Source organism: Hemiscyllium ocellatum, chromosome 4 (assembly GCF_020745735.1).
Source record: "Hemiscyllium ocellatum isolate sHemOce1 chromosome 4, sHemOce1.pat.X.cur, whole genome shotgun sequence".
Classification (NCBI taxonomy): Eukaryota; Metazoa; Chordata; class Chondrichthyes; order Orectolobiformes; family Hemiscylliidae; genus Hemiscyllium; species Hemiscyllium ocellatum.
Window position 1 is genome coordinate 30,291,942 of NC_083404.1, and position 19,881 is coordinate 30,311,822.

General features: G+C 39.2%; 1 protein-coding gene across 2 annotated transcripts in view; it reads left to right on the forward strand.

The window, feature by feature from the left end:
* The window catches only part of LOC132811850 (ras-related protein Ral-A), a 47,098-nt gene extending 27,624 nt beyond the window's left edge, over positions 1–19,474 (forward strand). For both annotated transcript variants that reach the window (XM_060822855.1, XM_060822854.1), the window contains 3 exons: positions 997–1,205; positions 10,380–10,554; positions 16,468–19,474. In XM_060822855.1, the coding sequence (XP_060678838.1) occupies positions 997–1,205; positions 10,380–10,554; positions 16,468–16,590 (507 nt within the window). In that variant the 3' untranslated portion in view covers positions 16,591–19,474. The remainder of the gene's footprint in view (positions 1–996; positions 1,206–10,379; positions 10,555–16,467) is intronic.
* The last annotated feature ends 407 nt before the right edge of the window (positions 19,475–19,881 follow it).

A 19,881-nucleotide genomic window follows, 5' to 3' on the forward strand; every position in this document is an offset into this window, starting at 1 on the left:
CCATTACCTAATCTTTAAGGCACGCATGCTAATTGCCTCTTGTCAGCATACTATTTATCATGTCACTGCCATAATTGACTTGCTCAACTCCATTTACCTCTAGTAATCTAGTCTTCTATTCCTTCTCCATTAGTACAAGTTGTCCTGAGTTCTGGGCCATGGGGCAAGTGACCTTTTCTATTTCTTCCGAGTTAGCTTAATTCTGTCATTACTGTCAACCTGACCTTGCGATGAAATGGTATTTTCCCCTTGTATAAATGGTTGATTTTTTTTCATGCCATAGAGTTGAAACTGCATATGGTGTCTTACTGGTTTCAAAAATTGCCCTACCTTTTTTTTGTGTGCAAGTCCATCAGCCTCTAGCTGTGTCTCAGCCAAATCTAGACCAAGTAGTTCTGTCAGTGAAACTTATCAAATACATGGTCAAATCTTTTTGGAAGAAGTGCAGGGCATTACAACCACTTGTCGGAAGCCAAATAATCTACTTCCAGCTGTTTACCTACTTGCACTGGTTGTTGAGAAATACAGTGGGCTGGGTTACTGACCTTTCGCTTTAACATTGACTGTTTCCCTTGTGCAAACCGAACTCCCTGAATTTAAAAATCATTGTCAAGCTCTTTGAAATTTGGACTCATTATGCAGTCCTATAGTCTGTTTTTAAAAGAATTTTTTTCTTATGGAGACTAAATGTGTTTACTTGCCTTGAACATGGAGGTGTTTTTCCATTTTTATTACTTCTGCAAAGATCCATTCATTTGAAACTAATGAGTCTTCACACAAGAGTGAACATAAGAACTGAAGTGTAAGGGAAAAACAAGCTTATTTATGTATTTTTGAGCAGGAATCAAATTTTAAAATGTATGACTGCACTTGATTCTAAAATGCTGTGGGTTTGGAAAAATAAATATCCATTCCAATTCCATCCTTAAAAACTTGTGTTCAGACCAGAAAGCCTGTTATTGAAATGGTGGTTGTTCTTGTGGTTTACTTTTTTAGTTTGTTGAGGATTATGAACCTACAAAAGCCGACAGCTACCGGAAGAAAGTGGTGCTGGATGGTGAGGAAGTCCAGATAGACATCCTTGATACTGCAGGCCAAGAAGACTATGCTGCTATCAGGGATAACTATTTTCGTAGTGGAGAAGGCTTCCTCTGTGTCTTCTCTATCACTGAACAAGAATCCTTTGCAGCTACAGCTGATTTCAGGTGAATTTTATACAATATTCAGTTTTTTTTAAACTTTTAAGGTGATGGCAACTTGCAAAGGAATAAATTGATGCAAGGAAAGTCCTGCTTTGGATTGTATCAGTTGGTTTTTCCAGTATGGGCAAATTATTCCGACTTCTAGTTATAACTGTGATTTTAAGATTTTGTTTTTGTGAAATTGAGGTCATGTGTCCTGTTCTGGATTCTGAAACTTGGATGGCAGTTACAAGAGGCCCAGGTTGCTTTATTAGGAGGAATGAGATATAGACACCTGCAAACAATGACCTGAAAAGCTATATTTACAATGGTTAGAATTGGTTTCCAAGTCCCAGCAAAGTATTAGGAATGTCACATTTGTTTTGTTAATGGTAACACAAAGCTATCTATTTCCTTCCAAGACACAATGGAGTTTGACAACAAGAATAGCTGAACAATATCCTATTTAGATGAAAAGTGTTTTGTTTTGAGAGGAAAATAATCCATGGAAAGCCATTGTAGCCCCAGGTTATTTCCTAAACCAAATTCGCCAAACTTCAAGTCGAGGCAGCAAGACCCTTTGCACACAATGTTGAGATTGAAGATAAAATGATTTAAGATAATCATACAGCACAGAAACAAACCCTCTGTCTGTATAATCCCAAATGAAATAATTCCATCTGTATTCGGTTGGCCCACATCAGGAATTGACTGGAAGAGGATCCTAGCAGGAAAGACCGTGGAACAGCAATAGCAGGAGTTTCTGGGAGTAATTCAAAAGAAGCAGCAAAAATCCATCCCCAGGAAATAGAAACCTTTTTGGTACAGGAAGGATGAGTCAACCTTGGCTGACTAGCATAAAAGCAAAAGAGAAAGCATATAATGGGGCAAAGGGCAGTGAGAAACTGGAGGATTAGGAAGACAAATACAGGACCAAAAAAGAAATAAGGAGTGAGATTAAATGAGGGTAAGCTAGCCAGTAATACAAAAGAAAATGGTAAGAGTTTCTTTGGCTATAAATGGCAAAAGTGGACACTGGACCTCTGGAAAATGACAACACTGGAGAGATAGTATGGAGCAAGGAAATGGCCAAAGAACTGAAAATTATTACTTCGGTCTTTATTGTGGAAGACACAGTAATCTCCCAAAAATTCAAGAGTCAGTACAGAGCTGAGTATGGTGATCCACTAAGGAGAAGGTGTTTTTAAAAAAAAACTGGCCTGAAGGTGGATAAATCACCTGGGCCAGTGTTCTGAAGGAAATAGATTACACTAACACCTACTCTTTCCCTTTAGCTATCAGGTATCGTTAGAATCAGGGAGGGTTCCAGAGGACTGGAAAATTGCTAATATGGCACCCCTGTTTAAAAAGGGAATAAGGCAAAAGATGGAAAATACAGACCAATTAGCCTAACCTTGACTGTAAGATCCTGGAATCCATTGTGAAGGATGAAATTTCTGAACACTTGGTAATCCATAAGGTAAAATGGGGCAGTGTCAGCGTGGTTTCATCAAGGAAAGGTCATGCCTGACAAATCTGCTAGAATTCTTTTGAGGAAGCAATGAACAGATTATACCAAAGACAGCCAATGGGTGTTATCCACCTGGACTTCAAGAAGGCCTTTGACCAGATGCTGCATAGAGGTTGCTGAGTAAGATAAGGGCAAGGAACTAGCATGGAAAGAAGCTTGGCTGTCTGGCAGAAAGCAGATGGCAACCGGTGACAAGTAGTGTTCTGCAAGGCTCCATGTTGGGACCACAGCCTTGTAACTTTTTGTAAATTAATAATCTAGATGAAGGAACTGAGGGCTAAGTTTGCAAATGATGCAAGATATGCAGAGGGGCATGTAGTACTGGGGAAGCTGTAGTAGGATTTGGATAGTTTAGGGTAGGCAAAGAAGTGGCAGATGAAGTACAATGTATGAGGTCATGCACTTTTCCACGAAGAATAGAAGCATGGACTATTCACTAAATGGGGAGGAAAGTTCTTTGAAGTGCAAAGAGACTTGGAAGTTCTAGTCCAGGAATCTCAAAGGAAACTTGCAGGTTGAGTCAGTTGTTAGGAAGACAAATGCAATGTTGGTATTTATTTTGAGGGGACTTGAGTATAAAAGCTGAGATGTACGTCTGAGGCTCTATAAGGCTCTGGTCAGGCCACACTGAAGTTCTAAATTGGAGAAAGGCCAATTTTATATTAGGCAAGAACTTTCAAAACCTGATTGGGGGCAAATGTTCGCAGGTGAAGGGATGACTGGAAAATGAGAAGCCTTCAGAAATTAAATTACGGGAGTCCAAAAAATGTATATTCCTGTTAGGGTGGAAGGAAAGGCTGGTAGGTATAGGGAATGCTGGATGACTAAAGAAATTGAGGGTTTGGTTAAGGAAAAAAGGAAGCATATGTAAGGTATAGACAGGATAGTTCAAGTGAATCCTTAGAGTATAAAGGCAGCAGGAGTATACTTGAGAGGGAAATCAGGTGGACAAAAAGGGGACATGAGATAGCTTTGACAAATAGAATTGAGGAGAATCCAAAAGGTTTTTACAAATATATTAAGGACAAAAGGATAACTTAGGAGAGAATAGGGCCCCTCAAAGATCAGCAAGATGGCCTTCGTGTGGAGCCACAGGAAGTGGGGGAGGTACTAAATGAACACTTTGCATCAGTATTTACTGTGGAAAAGGATATGGAAGATATAGACTGTAGGGAAATAGATGGTGACATCTTGCAAAATGTCCAGATTACAGAGGAGGAAGTGATGGATGTCTTTAAATGCATAAAGGTGGATAAATCCCCAGGACCTGATCAGGTGTACCCGAGAACTCTGTGGGAAGCCAGAGAAGTGATTGCTGGGCCTCTCGCTGAGATACTTATATTGTCGATAGTCACAAGTGAGGTGCCAGAAGACTGGAGGTTGGAAAACGTGCCACTCATTAAGAATGGTGGTAAGGATAAGCCAGGGAACTATCGGTCAGTGAGCCTGACAGTGGTGGGCAAGTTGTTGGAGGGAATCCTGTGGGACAGGATTTACATGTATTTGGAAAGGCAAGGACTGATTAGGGATAGTCAACATGGCTTTGTGCGTGGGAAGTAATATGTCTCGAACTTGTTCGAAGAAGTAACAAAGAGGATTGAGGGCAGAGTGGTAGGTGTGATCTATATGGACTACAGTAAGGCGTTCGGCAAGGTTCCCCATGGGAGACTGGTTAGCAAGGTTGATCTCACGGAATACAGGAAAAACTAGTCATTTGGATACAGAATTGGCTCAAAGGTAGAAGGCGTGGTGGTGGTGGGTTTTTCAGACTGGAGACATATGACCGGTGGAGTGCCACAAGGATCGGTGTTGGGTCCTCTACTTTTCGTCATTTACATAAATGATTTGGATGTGAGCATAAGAGGTATAGTTAGTAAGTTTGCAGATGGCCCCAAAATCGGAGGTGTAGTGGACAGTGAAGGAGGTTACCTCAGATTACAACAGGATTTTGATCGGATGGGCCGAGGTGTGGCAGATGGAGTTTAATTCCAATAAATGCGAGGTGCTGTATTTTGGGAAAGCAAATCTTAGCAGGGCTTATACACTTAATGGTGAGGTCCAAGAGAGTGTTGCTCCAAGAGACCATGGAGTGCAGGTTCATAGCTCTTTGAAAGTGGAGTCGCAGGTAGATAGGATTGTGAAGAAGGCATTTGGTATGCTTTCTTTTATTGGTCAGAGTATTGGGTACAAGGATTGGGAGGTCATGTTGCAGCTGTACAGGACTTGGTTAGGCCACTGTTGGAATATTGCGTGCAATTCTGGTCTCCTTCCTATCGGAAAGATGTGAAACTTGAAAGGGTTGGGAAAAGATTTACAAGGATGTTGCCAGGATTGGATGATCTGAGCTATTGGGAGAGGCTTAACAGCCTGGGGCTGTTTTCCCTGGAGTGTTGAAGGCTGAGTGGCAACCTTAGACATTTTATAACATTGAAGGACATGGATAGGATACATATACGGAGTCTTTTCCCTGGGGGAGTCCAGAACTAGAGGGCATAGGTTTAGGGTAAGAGGGAAAAGATGTAAAAGAGAACTACGGGGCAACTTTTTCACGCAGAGGGTGGTACGCGTATGGAATGAGCTAGCAGAGGATGTAGTGGAGGCCACTAAAATTGCAACATTTAAAAGGCGTCTGGATTCCTATATGAATAGGAAGGGTTTGGAGGAATATGGCTGGGTACTGGCAGGTGGACTAGACTGGGTTGGTATATCTGGTTGGCAAGTACAGGTTGGACTGAAGTGTCTGTTTCAGTGCTGTATATCTGACTGTGACATACTTGGAATATTCTGTAGTAAAAAATGAGGTCTGCAGATGCTGGAGATCACAGCTGCAAATGTGTTGCTGGTCAAAGCACAGCAGGCCAGGCAGCATCTCAGGAATAGAGAATTCGACGTTTCGAGCACAAGCCCTTCATCAGGAATAAGCGAGAGAGAGAGAGCCAAGCAGGCTAAGATAAAGGGTAGGGAGGAGGGACTAGGGGGAGGGGCGATGGAGGTAGGATAGGTGGAAGGAGGTCAAGGTGAGGGTGATAGGCCGGAGTGGGGTGGGGGCGGAGAGGTCAGGAAGAGGATTGCAGGTTTGAGCCCATTGACTCTATTGATCAAGATCTCACTGTAATCTTGGATCTCCACTATACCACCAATTTTAGTGTCATCTGTAAACTTTCTAATCTACTCCTATATTCTCATCCAAATCGCTTCTACAAATGACCAAAAATGGAGCCAGCACTGATCCTTGTGAAACCCTTCTGGTAAGAGGCCTCCCAACTGAAAAACAGCCCTCCTTCACACCCATCTTCTGTTAAGCCAGTTGGCAAGCTCCCCTGAATCCGATGTGATCTAACTTTACTAATTAGTCTACATGCAGGGCCTTGTCAAAGGCTTATTACTAAAGTCCAAGTAAACAACATTACTGTCCTCATCAATCATAAGTTACTTCCTCAAAAAACTGAACTTTCCTTGTGCACAGTCATGTTTTCTATCCCTAATTGGTCCTTGTCCCTCCAAATACATATAAATCCTCTTTCAGAATATCGCCAACTTACTCACCACCAACGTCAGACTCCAAGGTTCCCAGATGTCACCTTATATCTGTTAAGTAAAGGCACAACATTAGCCACTGTCCAGTTATTTGGGACCTGTAGTTAGATAATTCGCATAATTGAAAAAAACACTAAAATCAATCTGCGTTTTGGAGGGGTGACTCTTCAATTTGTACCTCAACTGTGCAAGTCAGTTCTGTGATTCGGAGTTACTTAGGTTGTGACAGGAAAATTAACATCCTTTAGAGGTAAGAATCAAATTGGTTCTGATAATGTCTAATGACAGATTTTTAGTTATAAAATTAACAATACTTCTGTTTAGAATAAAATTGTCTAACCACTCTCTTCAGTGTACACATTTGTTTTTAGGTTTTTACAGTTTGCATTTAATCTTTAAAGTCCTGTAAGATCCTTTCAGTGCTTCACTGGAAGTTTGAATTTTTATTATTTGCCTCTAGGAGGAGTTTTTAAAATCCAGGATGGGAACTCTTAACCGTTTGACTTTTGGAAATTAATGTTTCCATTTGTTCAATATGTCAGTATTGAATAACTTGCTAACAAATTATTGTATATGTAACTGTGTAATCTTGGTCTTTTATATGGATTTTGCTGTAGCCTTAACACTATGTGGATTCTTTTAAAATTTGATATGTGCCACTTTTTTTCACTGAACAGCTGTTTTATGAATAAGTACAGTTTAATGCTGTTGATGACTGGGAGTAAGCTGTTAAAATTGGCAGTTGGGCATAGCTGGACACATTTTTACATATATCAGTTCTATCTGGGATGGAACTTCTAATGGGTGGTTCTGGAGCAGTGTACTAAGGCATTAAAGCTAAGGTGTTGGGCTTCTAGCTGTTGCTGTCCGTTCTGAAACTTGGCTGCTTTTTTGTAATCTCTCAAAGTAAATGTAATTAGCTGAAGACCGTAGCATCTACTTGGCACATCTAATTGAAATTAGATGCGAACACTTTCTGCACTTGCATGTTGGGCCCTACTATTGTTGAGGATGAGAATTTTGTCTTCTGTGTCTGCTCAATCAGGAATAACAAGATGATGGATTACTGGGCTAATGGTAGGCTACTTGGTAGTGTGGATGAGCAGAGGGATCTTGGTGTCCATGTACACAGATCTCTGAAAGTTGCCACCCAGGTAAATAGTGCTGTGAGGAAGGCATATGGAGTACTGGGCTTTATTGGCAGAGGAATTGAGTTCCGGAGTCCTGAGGTCATGTTGCAGTTGTATAAGACTCTGGTGCGGCCTCATCTGGAGTATTGTGTGCAGTTTTGGTCGCCATACTATAGGAAGGATGTGGAAGCTTTAGAACGAGTGCAGAGGAGGTTTACCAGGATGTTGCCTGGAATGGTAGGAAAATCTTATGAGGAAAGGCTGAGGCACTTGGGCTGTTCTCATTGGAGAAGAGAAGGTTTAGGGGAGATCTGATAGAAGTGTATAAGATGATTAGGGTTTAGATAGGGTAGATACTAAGAACCTTTTACAGCTAATGGAGTCAGGTGTTACTAGGGGACATAGCTTTAAATTAAGGGGTGGTAGGTATAGGACAGATGTTAGGGGTAGATTCTTCACACAGCGGGTTGTGAGTTCATGGAATGCCCTGCCCGTATCAGTGGTGAACTCTCCTTCTTTATGGTCATTTAAGCGGGCATTGGATAGGCATTTGGAAGTTATTGGGCTAGTATAGGTTAGGTAGGATTCGGTCGGCGCAACATCGAGGGCCGAAGGGCCTGTACTGCGCTGTATCCTTCTATGTAATTGTCCACAATTTTTAAGATTGCATTTAGAAGGGCTTCGAAGCTTTGTGATCTCACTTGTAGAAACTTTTCACTGTCTGTGCCTTGTTGCTGTTGCTTCTGTTTAGCATGTACGTGAAGGCACTTCACCAGGTTAGCGTCTCATTTTCAGGTATGTCAGGTACTCTGGATTTATGAAGTTTGTAAAAGAACATGCTCAGTGTTTGCCTTCTGACTTGATTTGAGGTTTAAGAAATATGCAGGTTCACTTAGTTACAGATTAAGTTTCCACTTCTGATGCACTCTCACTCGTAGACACACAGCATTGAAACGGACCCTTTGGTTCAATCAGTCCATGCCGAACACAATCCCAAACTAATCTTGTTCTGCCTGCTCCTGGCCGATATCCTTCCAAACCTTTTCTATTCCTGTCCTTGTTGAAGTGTCATGTTGTAACTCTGCCTGCATCCACCACTTCATTGGAAACTTCATTGCACACGCAAACCACCCTTTTTTTGTTTCTTAAAATTTACCCCTCATGTCTTTTTTTTTAAATCTCTCTCCTCTATCTTAATGTCTCCCTTCGTCTTGAAATTTCCATCCTAGGGGAAAGGCACCTACCATTAACCCTGCCTATACCCTTCAGATTTTATAAATCTCTAAGGTCACCTCAATGTCCTATGCTCCAGTGAAAAAGTCACAACCTCTCCAACCTTTTTCTATAATTCAAAATTTCCATCCCAGTAATATCCTGGTAAATCTCTTCTGAGCTGGCTCTAGTGCAATATCCTTCCTTTAACAGGGTGACCAGAAGTGGATTCTCCTTTTGACCAGTTTTGAACTACTAAAATTTTATAAATTTTGCCCAGTTCAAGTACTATGCAACATGAGAAATGGTGTCCTCCGTGTGAATTTTGGCCCTGGACTTGGCAAGAATTCTGTTATCACTGTTGCCGTATCTATGTAGATTGGAGAGGATGAAGTCATGTAGGTTGTTCCCTTGTGTTGGTTCTGTCATATGTCTTGATCCTACTAATATAAACCATAGTTTTGTGAAATGGTGTGGTTTTCTTCAGTTTCTGTTACATTTTGTCTTAACTTTGTCCAGCAGCTTGCTTTTTCCACTAGTAATAACACGAGACTATCCATATCTGAAGCATCTGATAATCCTGTTTCTGGAGTTCTTCCATTCACATACTGAAATTGAACTGTAAACTAAGTTTTATAGATGAATTTTGAAGGTTATTTCTGTTCTAATGGATAAATAATCGCCCTGATCATTATGACTTCAATTCTCTGCAAGGACCAAAGCTAGTAGTCTTTTGTGTATTTCTGATTTTCTTCTGACTTATGTCAAATTACTTGTATTCATGTTATCCTTTTGCAGGAGTTAAGACAGACCAGTTTTAGATCTCTAAACTAATGTCAGTACAGCTTTTTGACATAATACATGGGGGTTTTTAATGTAAGTTAGAATTTTGCATCACTAATTCAATTTTCAAGGAAAGAAGCTTTTGTGATTATGTAATCTACTGCAGTTGTACACTTTATAGTATTGACATTCCTTTTTAGTTGTAAGAAAACGAGGCCTTGAAACCCAAAGAGCCTGTTTCACTATTCAATATTGTCGTAGCTGATTTGCTAATTGTAGTTGTACTTGAATGCTAGCTGTCTATTCTTCATATGAATGCATTTGTCTCTCAACATTAAATGGGCATGAGACCTCTGTTTTGTTGTTCTTAGTACTAATATGTGTGTTGTCTATTCACTGAACATATGTTCTTGCCACGTAATTGTCCTCCTCTTCTCTCACATTCGCACTTTGTATTCTATACAAATTTGGATATAATACTGTCCCTTGTAAGCCTATACAGTAACATGGATAGGAAATAACTAAGCTACCATCGTGAATCCTTGTATTATTCCACTAGTTACATAATATCTTTAATTACAGTAGCAATGCCTGTGCTAGATTCTTGGCTGGATTTATCAAATCACATGCACTTTTGGTCCACTAGCCAGATGTTGGAGCTTTGAGGTGGTCCAGATTGGCATAATAGACTGAGTTCATGTCACTTTTTTGCTTAGTTTTATGCCTCTCAGCTGTTTTATTTAAAATTTAATTTCCTACATGAAACTCTGTCTCTTCATCCAGAATGTATTGTGATCCTGTTAAGAGGATGGCATTGCAAGCCTCGAGTTGAAACATATTGTCATTTAAAAAAATTCCGATAAATACCGTATTCTCCAGAAGGTAGACATGCCATAATTCATTTAACCAACATTTTCCAATGACACATTTTGTCAAACTACAAGAGGAACAGACTTAAGATTCATTAGAACGATTTTAAAATGTCGTAATTTGGACTTGTTCCAGGGAACAGATTCTTCGAGTAAAAGAGGATGAGAATGTTCCCTTTCTGCTTGTTGGCAATAAATCCGATTTGGAAGACAAACGACAAGTATCGGTGGATGAAGCAAAGAACAGAGCTGACCTATGGAGTGTGAATTATGTAGAAACATCTGCAAAAACAAGAGCCAATGTTGATAAGGTATCCCAATTTTAATTGAAAGTAATACCTCAGTGGTGGTGTATACGGGTTCATTCATACTCTTTCAAATATATCCCTTAAAATTTAAGTCCTTTTTTGTTTCCTCTTGGAGAAATTTCCTTTTTCTGAATCGTTAGTTGTGACTTTGGTTAATAGCACAAGAATACGATAAGTTAGTTAATTTGTGCTAAACTTTTTAAATTCATAGGATGTGGGTGTAACTGGCTAGGTTAGCATTTATTGCCTGTCCCTAACTGCGCAGAAGGCAGAATGCTGTGGGTGTGGAATCACGTGGGCCAGACCAAGTAAGGATGCCAGGTTCCTTCCCTATCGGACATTGGTGAGCCAGTGAGTTTTTTTTTTACAATGATTCAAGGTCATCATTAGACTCTGATTTCCAGAACATTACCTGTGTCTCTGGATTAACAGTCCAGTGATAATACCATTGGCCAGTGCCTTCCCACTGAATTGCACAGAATGGGCCCTTTCTGAATTGGATTTAACTCGTGTGCAGTTTGCCATTGCCCAAGTATATTCATTACTTTTTGCTCTTGAAGACTGATATTACCTGTATTATTTTCCAAAAACAATGGTTGTCAAGAGTTGTTTGATATTAGTGACTTGAAGGAAGAAAATGAATGTACTGCAGCCAAATTTGCTGGTTCAAAAATAGCTGAGATGGATCCAAACATGATTGATAGTATGATAACACAGATTTAAGTGAACAAAGTCTGGCAAATGGAGTATAATGTAAAAAATTGAGAGTTCTAAATTTAAAAATCAACCAAGTAACAGTATATTACTCAAATGGAGAAAAAAACTGCAGAAAGCTGAAACACAAAAAAGGGATGTGGGAGACTTGCGCATGAAGCATAGGGTGAGTGCCCAGGTGCATCAGGTAATTGAGAAAGCTAATACAATGTTGGCCCACATTTCATGAGGGTTGTAGTCCAAGACTAGAAAAGTCTTATTGTGACTGTACGTAAGAATGCTAAGAGACTACATCTGGAGTATAAAGTTAAAAATCACACAACACCAGGTTATAGTCCAACAGGATTATTTGGAAGCACACTAGCTTTCGGAGTGCTGCTCCTCCTTCAGGTGGTTATGGAGGACACAATTGTAAGGCACAGAATTTATAGCAAAAGTTTATAGTGTGATGTAACTGAAATTATACATTGAAAAATACCTTGATTGTCTGTTGAGTTTTTCATCTGTTCAAATACCATGATAGTTTCACTTCTTTCATGAGTAAAGGCTAAACAGTTCGGTCCTCTACTCACTGGAATTTAGAATGAGAAGTGGGCTTGACACTAAATCCTGAAATGGTTTACATGAAGTCTAGGGCCAGAATGCATAGTCTAAATGATGCCAATGTAAAACTGAGGGTTGTTTTTGTCTCCCCCAAACTCTCTGGCAAGAAATTGCAGAGTCCTCATTATGTAACATCAATATACTTGATCAGTAGGTGAATCAAGAGTTACAGGGGAAAGGCAGGAAAGTGGATGTGCTGAATGTTAGATTAACCACTATCTTAAAATGGCAAAGCAGCTTCAAGTGGCTGAGTGACATATTCCTGTCCCTTATGGTGGTTTGGTCTTCAACTGTTGAACTCTTTTGTCATTGAGAGGTCTTGGACACTTGTAAACAGTATACCAGATCTAATCAAATGACTAAGGAATGTCACAGTACAAATATAACCATGAGTCCAAACAAGCTTTCCATAAGGAAATATTTAAAAACTAGCCCATAACATTGTAGGCAATGGCCAACCTTGCATTGACACACACACCACTTGAAATAAAATCAAAAGCTTTCATCTTCAGATGATAGATCGTTTTTAACATAAATGGAAATATAGGTAGAGAACAATGTAGATGGGTTTGCTTAAACAGCATGGCTTGAATGGATTGTTAATACCTTTTTATCTTCAGTTCCTGATCATAATGAACAATTTCTTGTCCACAAGCATTTTCCCTGCTCCCACTCCCCAGCAAAAAGTCCTCTATCTAAATGCACTATAAAGAAAACATATTTGTTTTTAAATATTTCTGTATCTATATTTACTGATGTTAAAAATGATCAGTCATCGAAAAAATAATGCTCTTGGTTTTATTTCAATTGATGTGGGTGTCAATGCAAGGCTAGCCATTGTAGGCATGCGCAATGTTATGGGCTAGTTTTTAATATTTCATTGTGGAAAACTTGCGTGGACCCTTTGTAATACTTGTATTGTGATAGTCTTTAGTCACTTGATTAGATATGTAATAATTTGAAGTTTCTAGACCCATTTTTCCTGTAGGCCTGCACTTTATCTACTTGATTGTCTGATTCCCTTTTGAAAGTCCTATTTGATCCTACATCCTTCGTACTGAGGCTGTGCATTCCTGTTGTTCCTCATTTCAATCCATTGCTATGATTTGTATTGTGCACTCAAAGTGACAATCCTCACTAAGGGGAGATAGTGGCAGAATAGTATTGACATTGGACTCATGATCTAGGATAATGCTCTGAAAATTAAATAAAAAATCAACTGACATTACTAGAGCAGTGTATACAAGGTGTAGAATTGTTAGGGATACTAAAGGCAAATGTTGAGGTGCCAGATATTTCTCTTATTGAAACTAGCATTATAGGTGTTTAGGTTTGGATATTTTTCAATATATAAAACCACAACAAATGGCCTTGACATTTCTCTTAGCCCAGAGATATCTGTAAATGAGCCGTTCAAGGCTCTTGTCTAGTAATTCCTGCAGTGTAGAATTTACAGTTACCTGAGATGAAGTCTCTTGGAGAAATGACCATGCTTAAGGTAGAAATAAAAAGTATAAACCGAGACCGTGGAGGATGTAAATACTGTATATTCTATGTGACTCTCAATCCATCAAATTGTCTGCACCACTAATGGTTCACAGCTAGCAGATGCTGTGCAGTAGCAACTGGTGGGAAATTAAACATCTAACATGAGATGGAGGGTCTATATCCCTATCACTAGTGGACAGCCTAGCAGGTAGTGTTAAAACAGAGCTGAGGTACTTGCATCATCTTCGGCCAGAGTGCCAAGTGAATGATCCATCTGTCACTTCTGGAGATCCTCAGCATTACACGGAGGGCACAGTGGATTAGCACTGCTGCCTCACAATGCCAGGACATGGGTTCAATTCCAGCCTCTGACAAATGTCTGTGTGGAGTTTGTACATTCTCCTCATGTCTGCATGGGTTTCATCCCACAATCCAAAGATGTGCATGTCAGGTGAATTGGTCATGCTAAATTGCATAAAGTGTTAGGTATGTTAATCAGGGGTAAATATAGGGTAGGGGAATGGGTCTGGGTGGGTTACTCTTTTTGGAGGGCTGGTGTGGACTTGTTGGACAAAATAGGCTGTTTCCATACTGTAGGGAATCTAATCTACGAATGTTGGTCTTTTTGACCAGTTTGACTCATTAATATGCTCAGCCCTGACAATATTCCAGCAAGAGTTCTGAAGATGTGTCCCACTGCTGCACTCCCAGCCAAGCTATTTTCCCCATTTTAATATCTCTCACCTCTTGAGTATGTGGGACTTGAACCTGGGCTTCCTGGTCTAGAGTTGGGGACATTGCTACAAGAGCCCTACCCTAAGTTTTCTTTTTTAGAAAGATTTTTAAAATGTTTGACTATTTTCTACCTAGTTCTGAACAGGTTGATATTATACATCCCTGCTGCAGGTAAGATTTAAATATGGGCCTTCTGGCCCATGTTTAGGGACATTACTATTCTGCCACGAGGGAACATAGCCAAGTTTTTTTTTCAGTCACACGTAGCAGAGAAGATTGGTCATGTGGGTCAATCATTTCAGACCCAGGAGCATTGCTGCAGTTCCTCACTAGTAGCAACTGAGGCCATACTGCTGCTTGGCAATGCGCAGTAATCAGCGAACCATGTTCAGATTATTTATGATTCAGTTGCTGGAACAGTCCATCTCTATGTGGAGCAAATTCCAGGCTCTGAATTATTGGCAAGTAAATTTTTGCCATGCAAATTTTAGACAATGATCATATACATTAATGAATCAAGCTACCCTTGATGTTCAATGACCTTACCATTGCTGAACCCCCAGGATGTTGATAGTGGGGGATTCTGTTGACTAGAAATGGAACTGGACAGCAGCAGGCCAGAGGCCAGGAGTTCTGCAGTGAGTAACTTGCGAGTGCCCGTCCCTAAATCCTGCCCAACAACTACAAGGCACAAGTTGGGATTACTGTCCATTTTGGTTTCTGCTCTGAATACGTAGAGCCCAACACTATCTTGGACAGAGCTTGATTGGCATGCACGTCAACTGCACTTTTTTTTATATATATCACAATGTGTTCTCTGCACAATACCCTGCAGTAATTCATCACGAATTCTTAGCATCTTTTCAAGCTTGTGACCTGTACCATGTGAATGGACTAGGGCAGTAGATGCATGTGAAAACCAAACTTCCAATTCCCCTTTAAATGACACACCATCCTGTCATGACAATGTGAATAGATGAAATTCTGGGACTCCCTGACAACTGTGGTTGTCCCTACACTGCAGACTGCAGTTGTTCAAAATGGCAGCTCAACAAAACCATAACGCAATTGGGTTTGGGTGATACGTTGGACTAGCCAGCAACATCATCCCATGTACGAAGAAAAAATATGCTCTCTCAAAACTTTTTGTGTCATTAACTGCAATCGTGCTTGATCTGTGACCAAACTTCATTCACTCCCCTTTTTATACCTTGGTCAACAAATAATGATTTTATTTTTAAAAGTCCTTTAAAGTTGATCTACTGTTTGTGGAGGTATTTCAAATGTCTGCTGCTTTTGCATGTAGAAGTGCTTATGACAATCAGCTTTTGCCTCATTCCTGTACACTCCCCTTTGGCAGCCTGGATGCCCAGGCCAATGGAAATACCTTGTGTTACATTACTACCTTTAAAGCTTGATCAAATCAACGTGTGGCTTTTCATGTTACAGGAAATAAAACTAATTTGTTTGATCTTGACTTGTAGCACAGAATGATAACTGGACACATTTCTTTCAAGATTTTTATACCCCCTAAAGGATGGGGCCCAAAGCTGTTCAGTATTCCAGGTGTGATCTAATCATGTGCATTGTCAAGATGAAGCATGATTGCTGCCCTGTTCCTGTAGATATAAAGGCTGTGTACTGTTCTTTTATGCATTTTCTGTACTTGTAGCATTTAATGATCTCTGTGCCTGTACTTCTAAGTTTCTTTGCAACTCCACTGATTTCAGCTTATATCACTAAACAAGTATCCTATCCAATATAGATAACTTCACAATTGTCTGCACTGAAATTCATTTGTTACGATCATCCCCTAATATTGAAGAAATCGTAGATTTGTTTCTGTTTGGCTGTTGGAAAATTTTAGATATGGGACTTGCTATAACCTTAAGCTATTAACTAATATTGTCGATAGTTGAGGGCCTAAAACAAATCCTTGTGGGACACCATTCATAATCTGCCAAGTGGAGTAACTGTTCACTATCCTTTGTCTGTCAGTGAGGCAATTAACAGGTCAATAATTTACTTTCAGTTTCCAAACTTGCATTTGTATAACATCTTGAACGTAGACACAATAACAAGATGTTTTTGTTGTCAACATTGGTGCTCCTGAAATCTGGACTTGCCACCTCACAAATCATGCGTGCAACTTTCCTTATTTTGTACAAATATTTTAAATCTTAAACATGGGAAATTCCCTGCAGTTTGTTTTAAACTCTGCAAATGTGTGACATGCATTCAATTTCTTTTTTGGCTATGCAAAACTTTCAAGTATTACCCTGTTTAGTTCAGTGTCTCTCCTTTCAAATGTCAAACTTTTTACATGTCACATTGTCCTTCTATGTACGATTTATAGACCTTTTTCTTTCTTTGTAGGTTTTCTTTGACTTGATGAGGGAAATACGTGCAAGAAAAATGGAAGATAGTAAAGAGAAGAATGGAAAGAAGAAACGGAAAAGCATAGCAAAAAGGATTCGGGAAAGATGTTGCATTTTATAAACTCTGCAGACCAAACCATTTTAGAAGTTTAAGCATACTAAGTATCTCATTTCATTCACTGTCCTTCAAAGTGATTGAAGGTACACAATTGTTTTACACATTCTGGTTTCGAAGCATGAATTGAAGCCAACTTGAGGACACAATTGATCAGGAAGTTTTAATGTCAATCCGAAGCATTGCTTTTCTTTTGCAATGTCAAGTGGTATCTGGGCTTCAGATTTCAATTTTTTTAATGTAAAATACCATTGGGCGTTTCTTTGGGTTAATCATTTCAGTCGTCACTTAAATTGCAGTGAAAACTGGTAACTCACTTCTCTCACAAGGCAAAGCACTTTGTTAAATCACATTTTGAATCTGGACTATCAGCATTTGTAGATTCCTATCAAAGAGCTTTTCGTTTTTCTCTGGTAAAAACCAGAGCTGAAGTGTACTGCTATTTGGAAGATAACTAGTTTGCATCTCACAGAACTTTTATCTTGCTGGATTTGCTCTTTCCTTTAGAGAAAAAGCACTGTCTACTTGTAAGCTAAGTAGGTTGCACCACTTTTTTCACCACTGAATTTTCTAAGATACTTGTTGTTAATAACAGCACTCATTTTTAACCCATTGCAAGCTGAGATAAAACTTGCTGCATTGATGGTTTAAAAATCTTAAGTATTAAGAGTAACCTGTAAAATTTCAGTGTTTTTCTTCTAAATGAGCTTACTTGGGTTTTTGGCAGCTCCAACTGGCCGCTTAGCATTTGTTTTACCTTTTTATGAATGCTAGTTATTGTAGCATTGCCAGTAAACTTAGACTATTGGTGCCATGAATTTCTAATGTTACCTGTTAGTCAAACTATACTTCCAACAGTAGAGTGTACAGCAGCTTGTTTATGTCCCAGTGACACTCTGATATTTGCTACATTGAAATTAAATAGGGAAAATTCCATGTGCTGTGGTGTCATTACTTTCCTCCCTACAATGTTCTAAACCAGTTTTAAGTATGAGTAAAAAGGTGTGGGATGTTTAATTAAGCCTAATTCCTCAACAATAAATTACTCCTGTTGTTGCTGTACTAAATAACAGGAATGCATGCTGTTTTAAGCTTGCAGTTTTGTTAATTGGAGTAAAACTGGAATTCTCATGAAGTTTCATTTGACTTAATGTTGAGTTACTAGAGCAGTAGTCAGTAGTTTTGCTTTGCTATTGGCAGCTTGAGCACTTGACATCTCTTTCAACCCCCTGGAATTTAATGAACTTGTTTTGGTCTTGAGAGAGAAGTTTGGGAAACTTGGCCATGAAACTGCCTGGGTTAAATTATGATCTCCAATTATTAGATTGCAAATAGTTGTGTATTATATCTACACAAGTGAATGGGTTAGTTTTTTTCTTTTAGTCACAGATAGGATTTGATCATATTAGTCTTTGATTTCAATGAGCCCCCTCCTACCTATGGCCTCTTGAGAAGCTTGCACCTGCTGTGACAGCCCATATAAGGTAGACACCTTAAAGCAATTTTAACGCAACACGCTCACTGGAAACTGATCAAGTGTAATATTGGTTTTACTCCCCTCCCAATGGAAGGAAGTGTCAGTGGTGAGTAGCAATTGTGTGGTGCAAAACTAGTGTTCCATCTGAATTCTGTGGGTTTCCTGTAAAGCAGGTTAGGTTAAATTATCTTCCCAAACGGAGAAACAGAAGGTGGACTCTGTCAGCATGGGATTCCTGAAATTTGTGATCAGTTGGGATAAACAGAAGTTACTCAGATGTAACAAATTTTGATTATGTCTGTAATCGGATGGGGAAAAATTGGGATTCTGTTTGCTAACGTGCTAGACCTGCATGTAGATGGATTTCACTGTATTTGTCATATCAAAGTAATTGTAAGTGGCATTTGGAGGCAGATTCTGGCTTTTCAAATGAGGCACTAATGCACAATAAATACACATGCATATCAAGCTGGGCTGTACTGTAGAAAAGCAGTGTAAAACTTGTAAATAGAAACTTGTCTGAAAATGCCTTAATTTAAAAGCTTTACAGGTTACATCCATCAGGAGTGTGGCAAATGAATTATGCAGACAAAACTGCAAAGAACTTCTTACTGTAATCCTGTAAAATGTGCCATATTTTGGGTCTAATAGCCCAGAACACAATTCAGTTGACTTGATATTTGGGGCTACCATCTTCAGAATTATGCATTTTGGTTCAAATGGTTAAACTTTTTTTTTGTAACGTATGTGTTGTCCTTCAAATTATAGTACCCAGCCTACAGGGAGGTTAGTGGGAAAATGAAAGAATGAAGATTTGAACTGTTGGGTTTAGAAATCCCCACGAACCAGCCAATGTATTCCCTTTCTATTGGCTGAAGTTTACTGACACAAGGAATTGAGACATGTTCAAAAAGGCTGTTTGGATTATTTAACAGTTTCAAAGGAATGCCAGGATGACACCACTAAATCTGAAGTGCTGGGAACCTAGAATGTATCATATATACAGTAATTTGTTCGGTCGTTTTTTATTTTGGTGCATTGTTTGAATTTTGTCATGTTTTAAACTTTTATTGTTGTGTATTTGAAAGTAGGAGCTATTTCCACTGTATAGAATTGAGGGATGCCATGGAGAATTGCTGCAAGGTATATGAATCTTGTTTTGAGCAGAAGCAATTTGGACACTTTTTTTTATATTTTGTGTGAACAGTGCATAGCAGTGAAATTTGTATAGTAGCGTGAATTATAAGAATGAAAATGATTCTAACCACTAACATTTAGACTTGCAGTATATGTGAAGCCTGGGTATTATGGTGTTATGAAGCTGAAAAACACAAGTGTTAAAAGCTGATGCCCATAAAACATTTTAATTGTATGTTGAACCATTACAAAATAAAATAACACTTTTTACAGCAATGTGTTGTAGGCTAAACTTCTCTTTAGCATGGAGTAACACACTCTCTTTTTCAATCAGTGATATACCTAAAGGATCAAACTTAACTACCACAAAATATCCTCCATTAAAAACTGACCTGAGGAATTTTAGCTTCGAGATAGAGTTCTGATCCTTCCACTTGTATAAAATCAAGGTGTGCTTATTTCGGTAAGGGTGGATAGAGGATAATGCAGTCACATCCTAGAATCTAGAGTACAAAATGTTTATTATAGCAAATTTTGTGAGCAAGGTTTGTTCGCAAATGAAGGAGGTCCCTAATAAAGGGAAGGAATGGGATCTTTATATGAAATTTGAATTTTATTTATGATAGTGATGTTTCTAAGAATACAAGTCTTTGGTCACCAAAGTGACAATTGAGTATCATCTG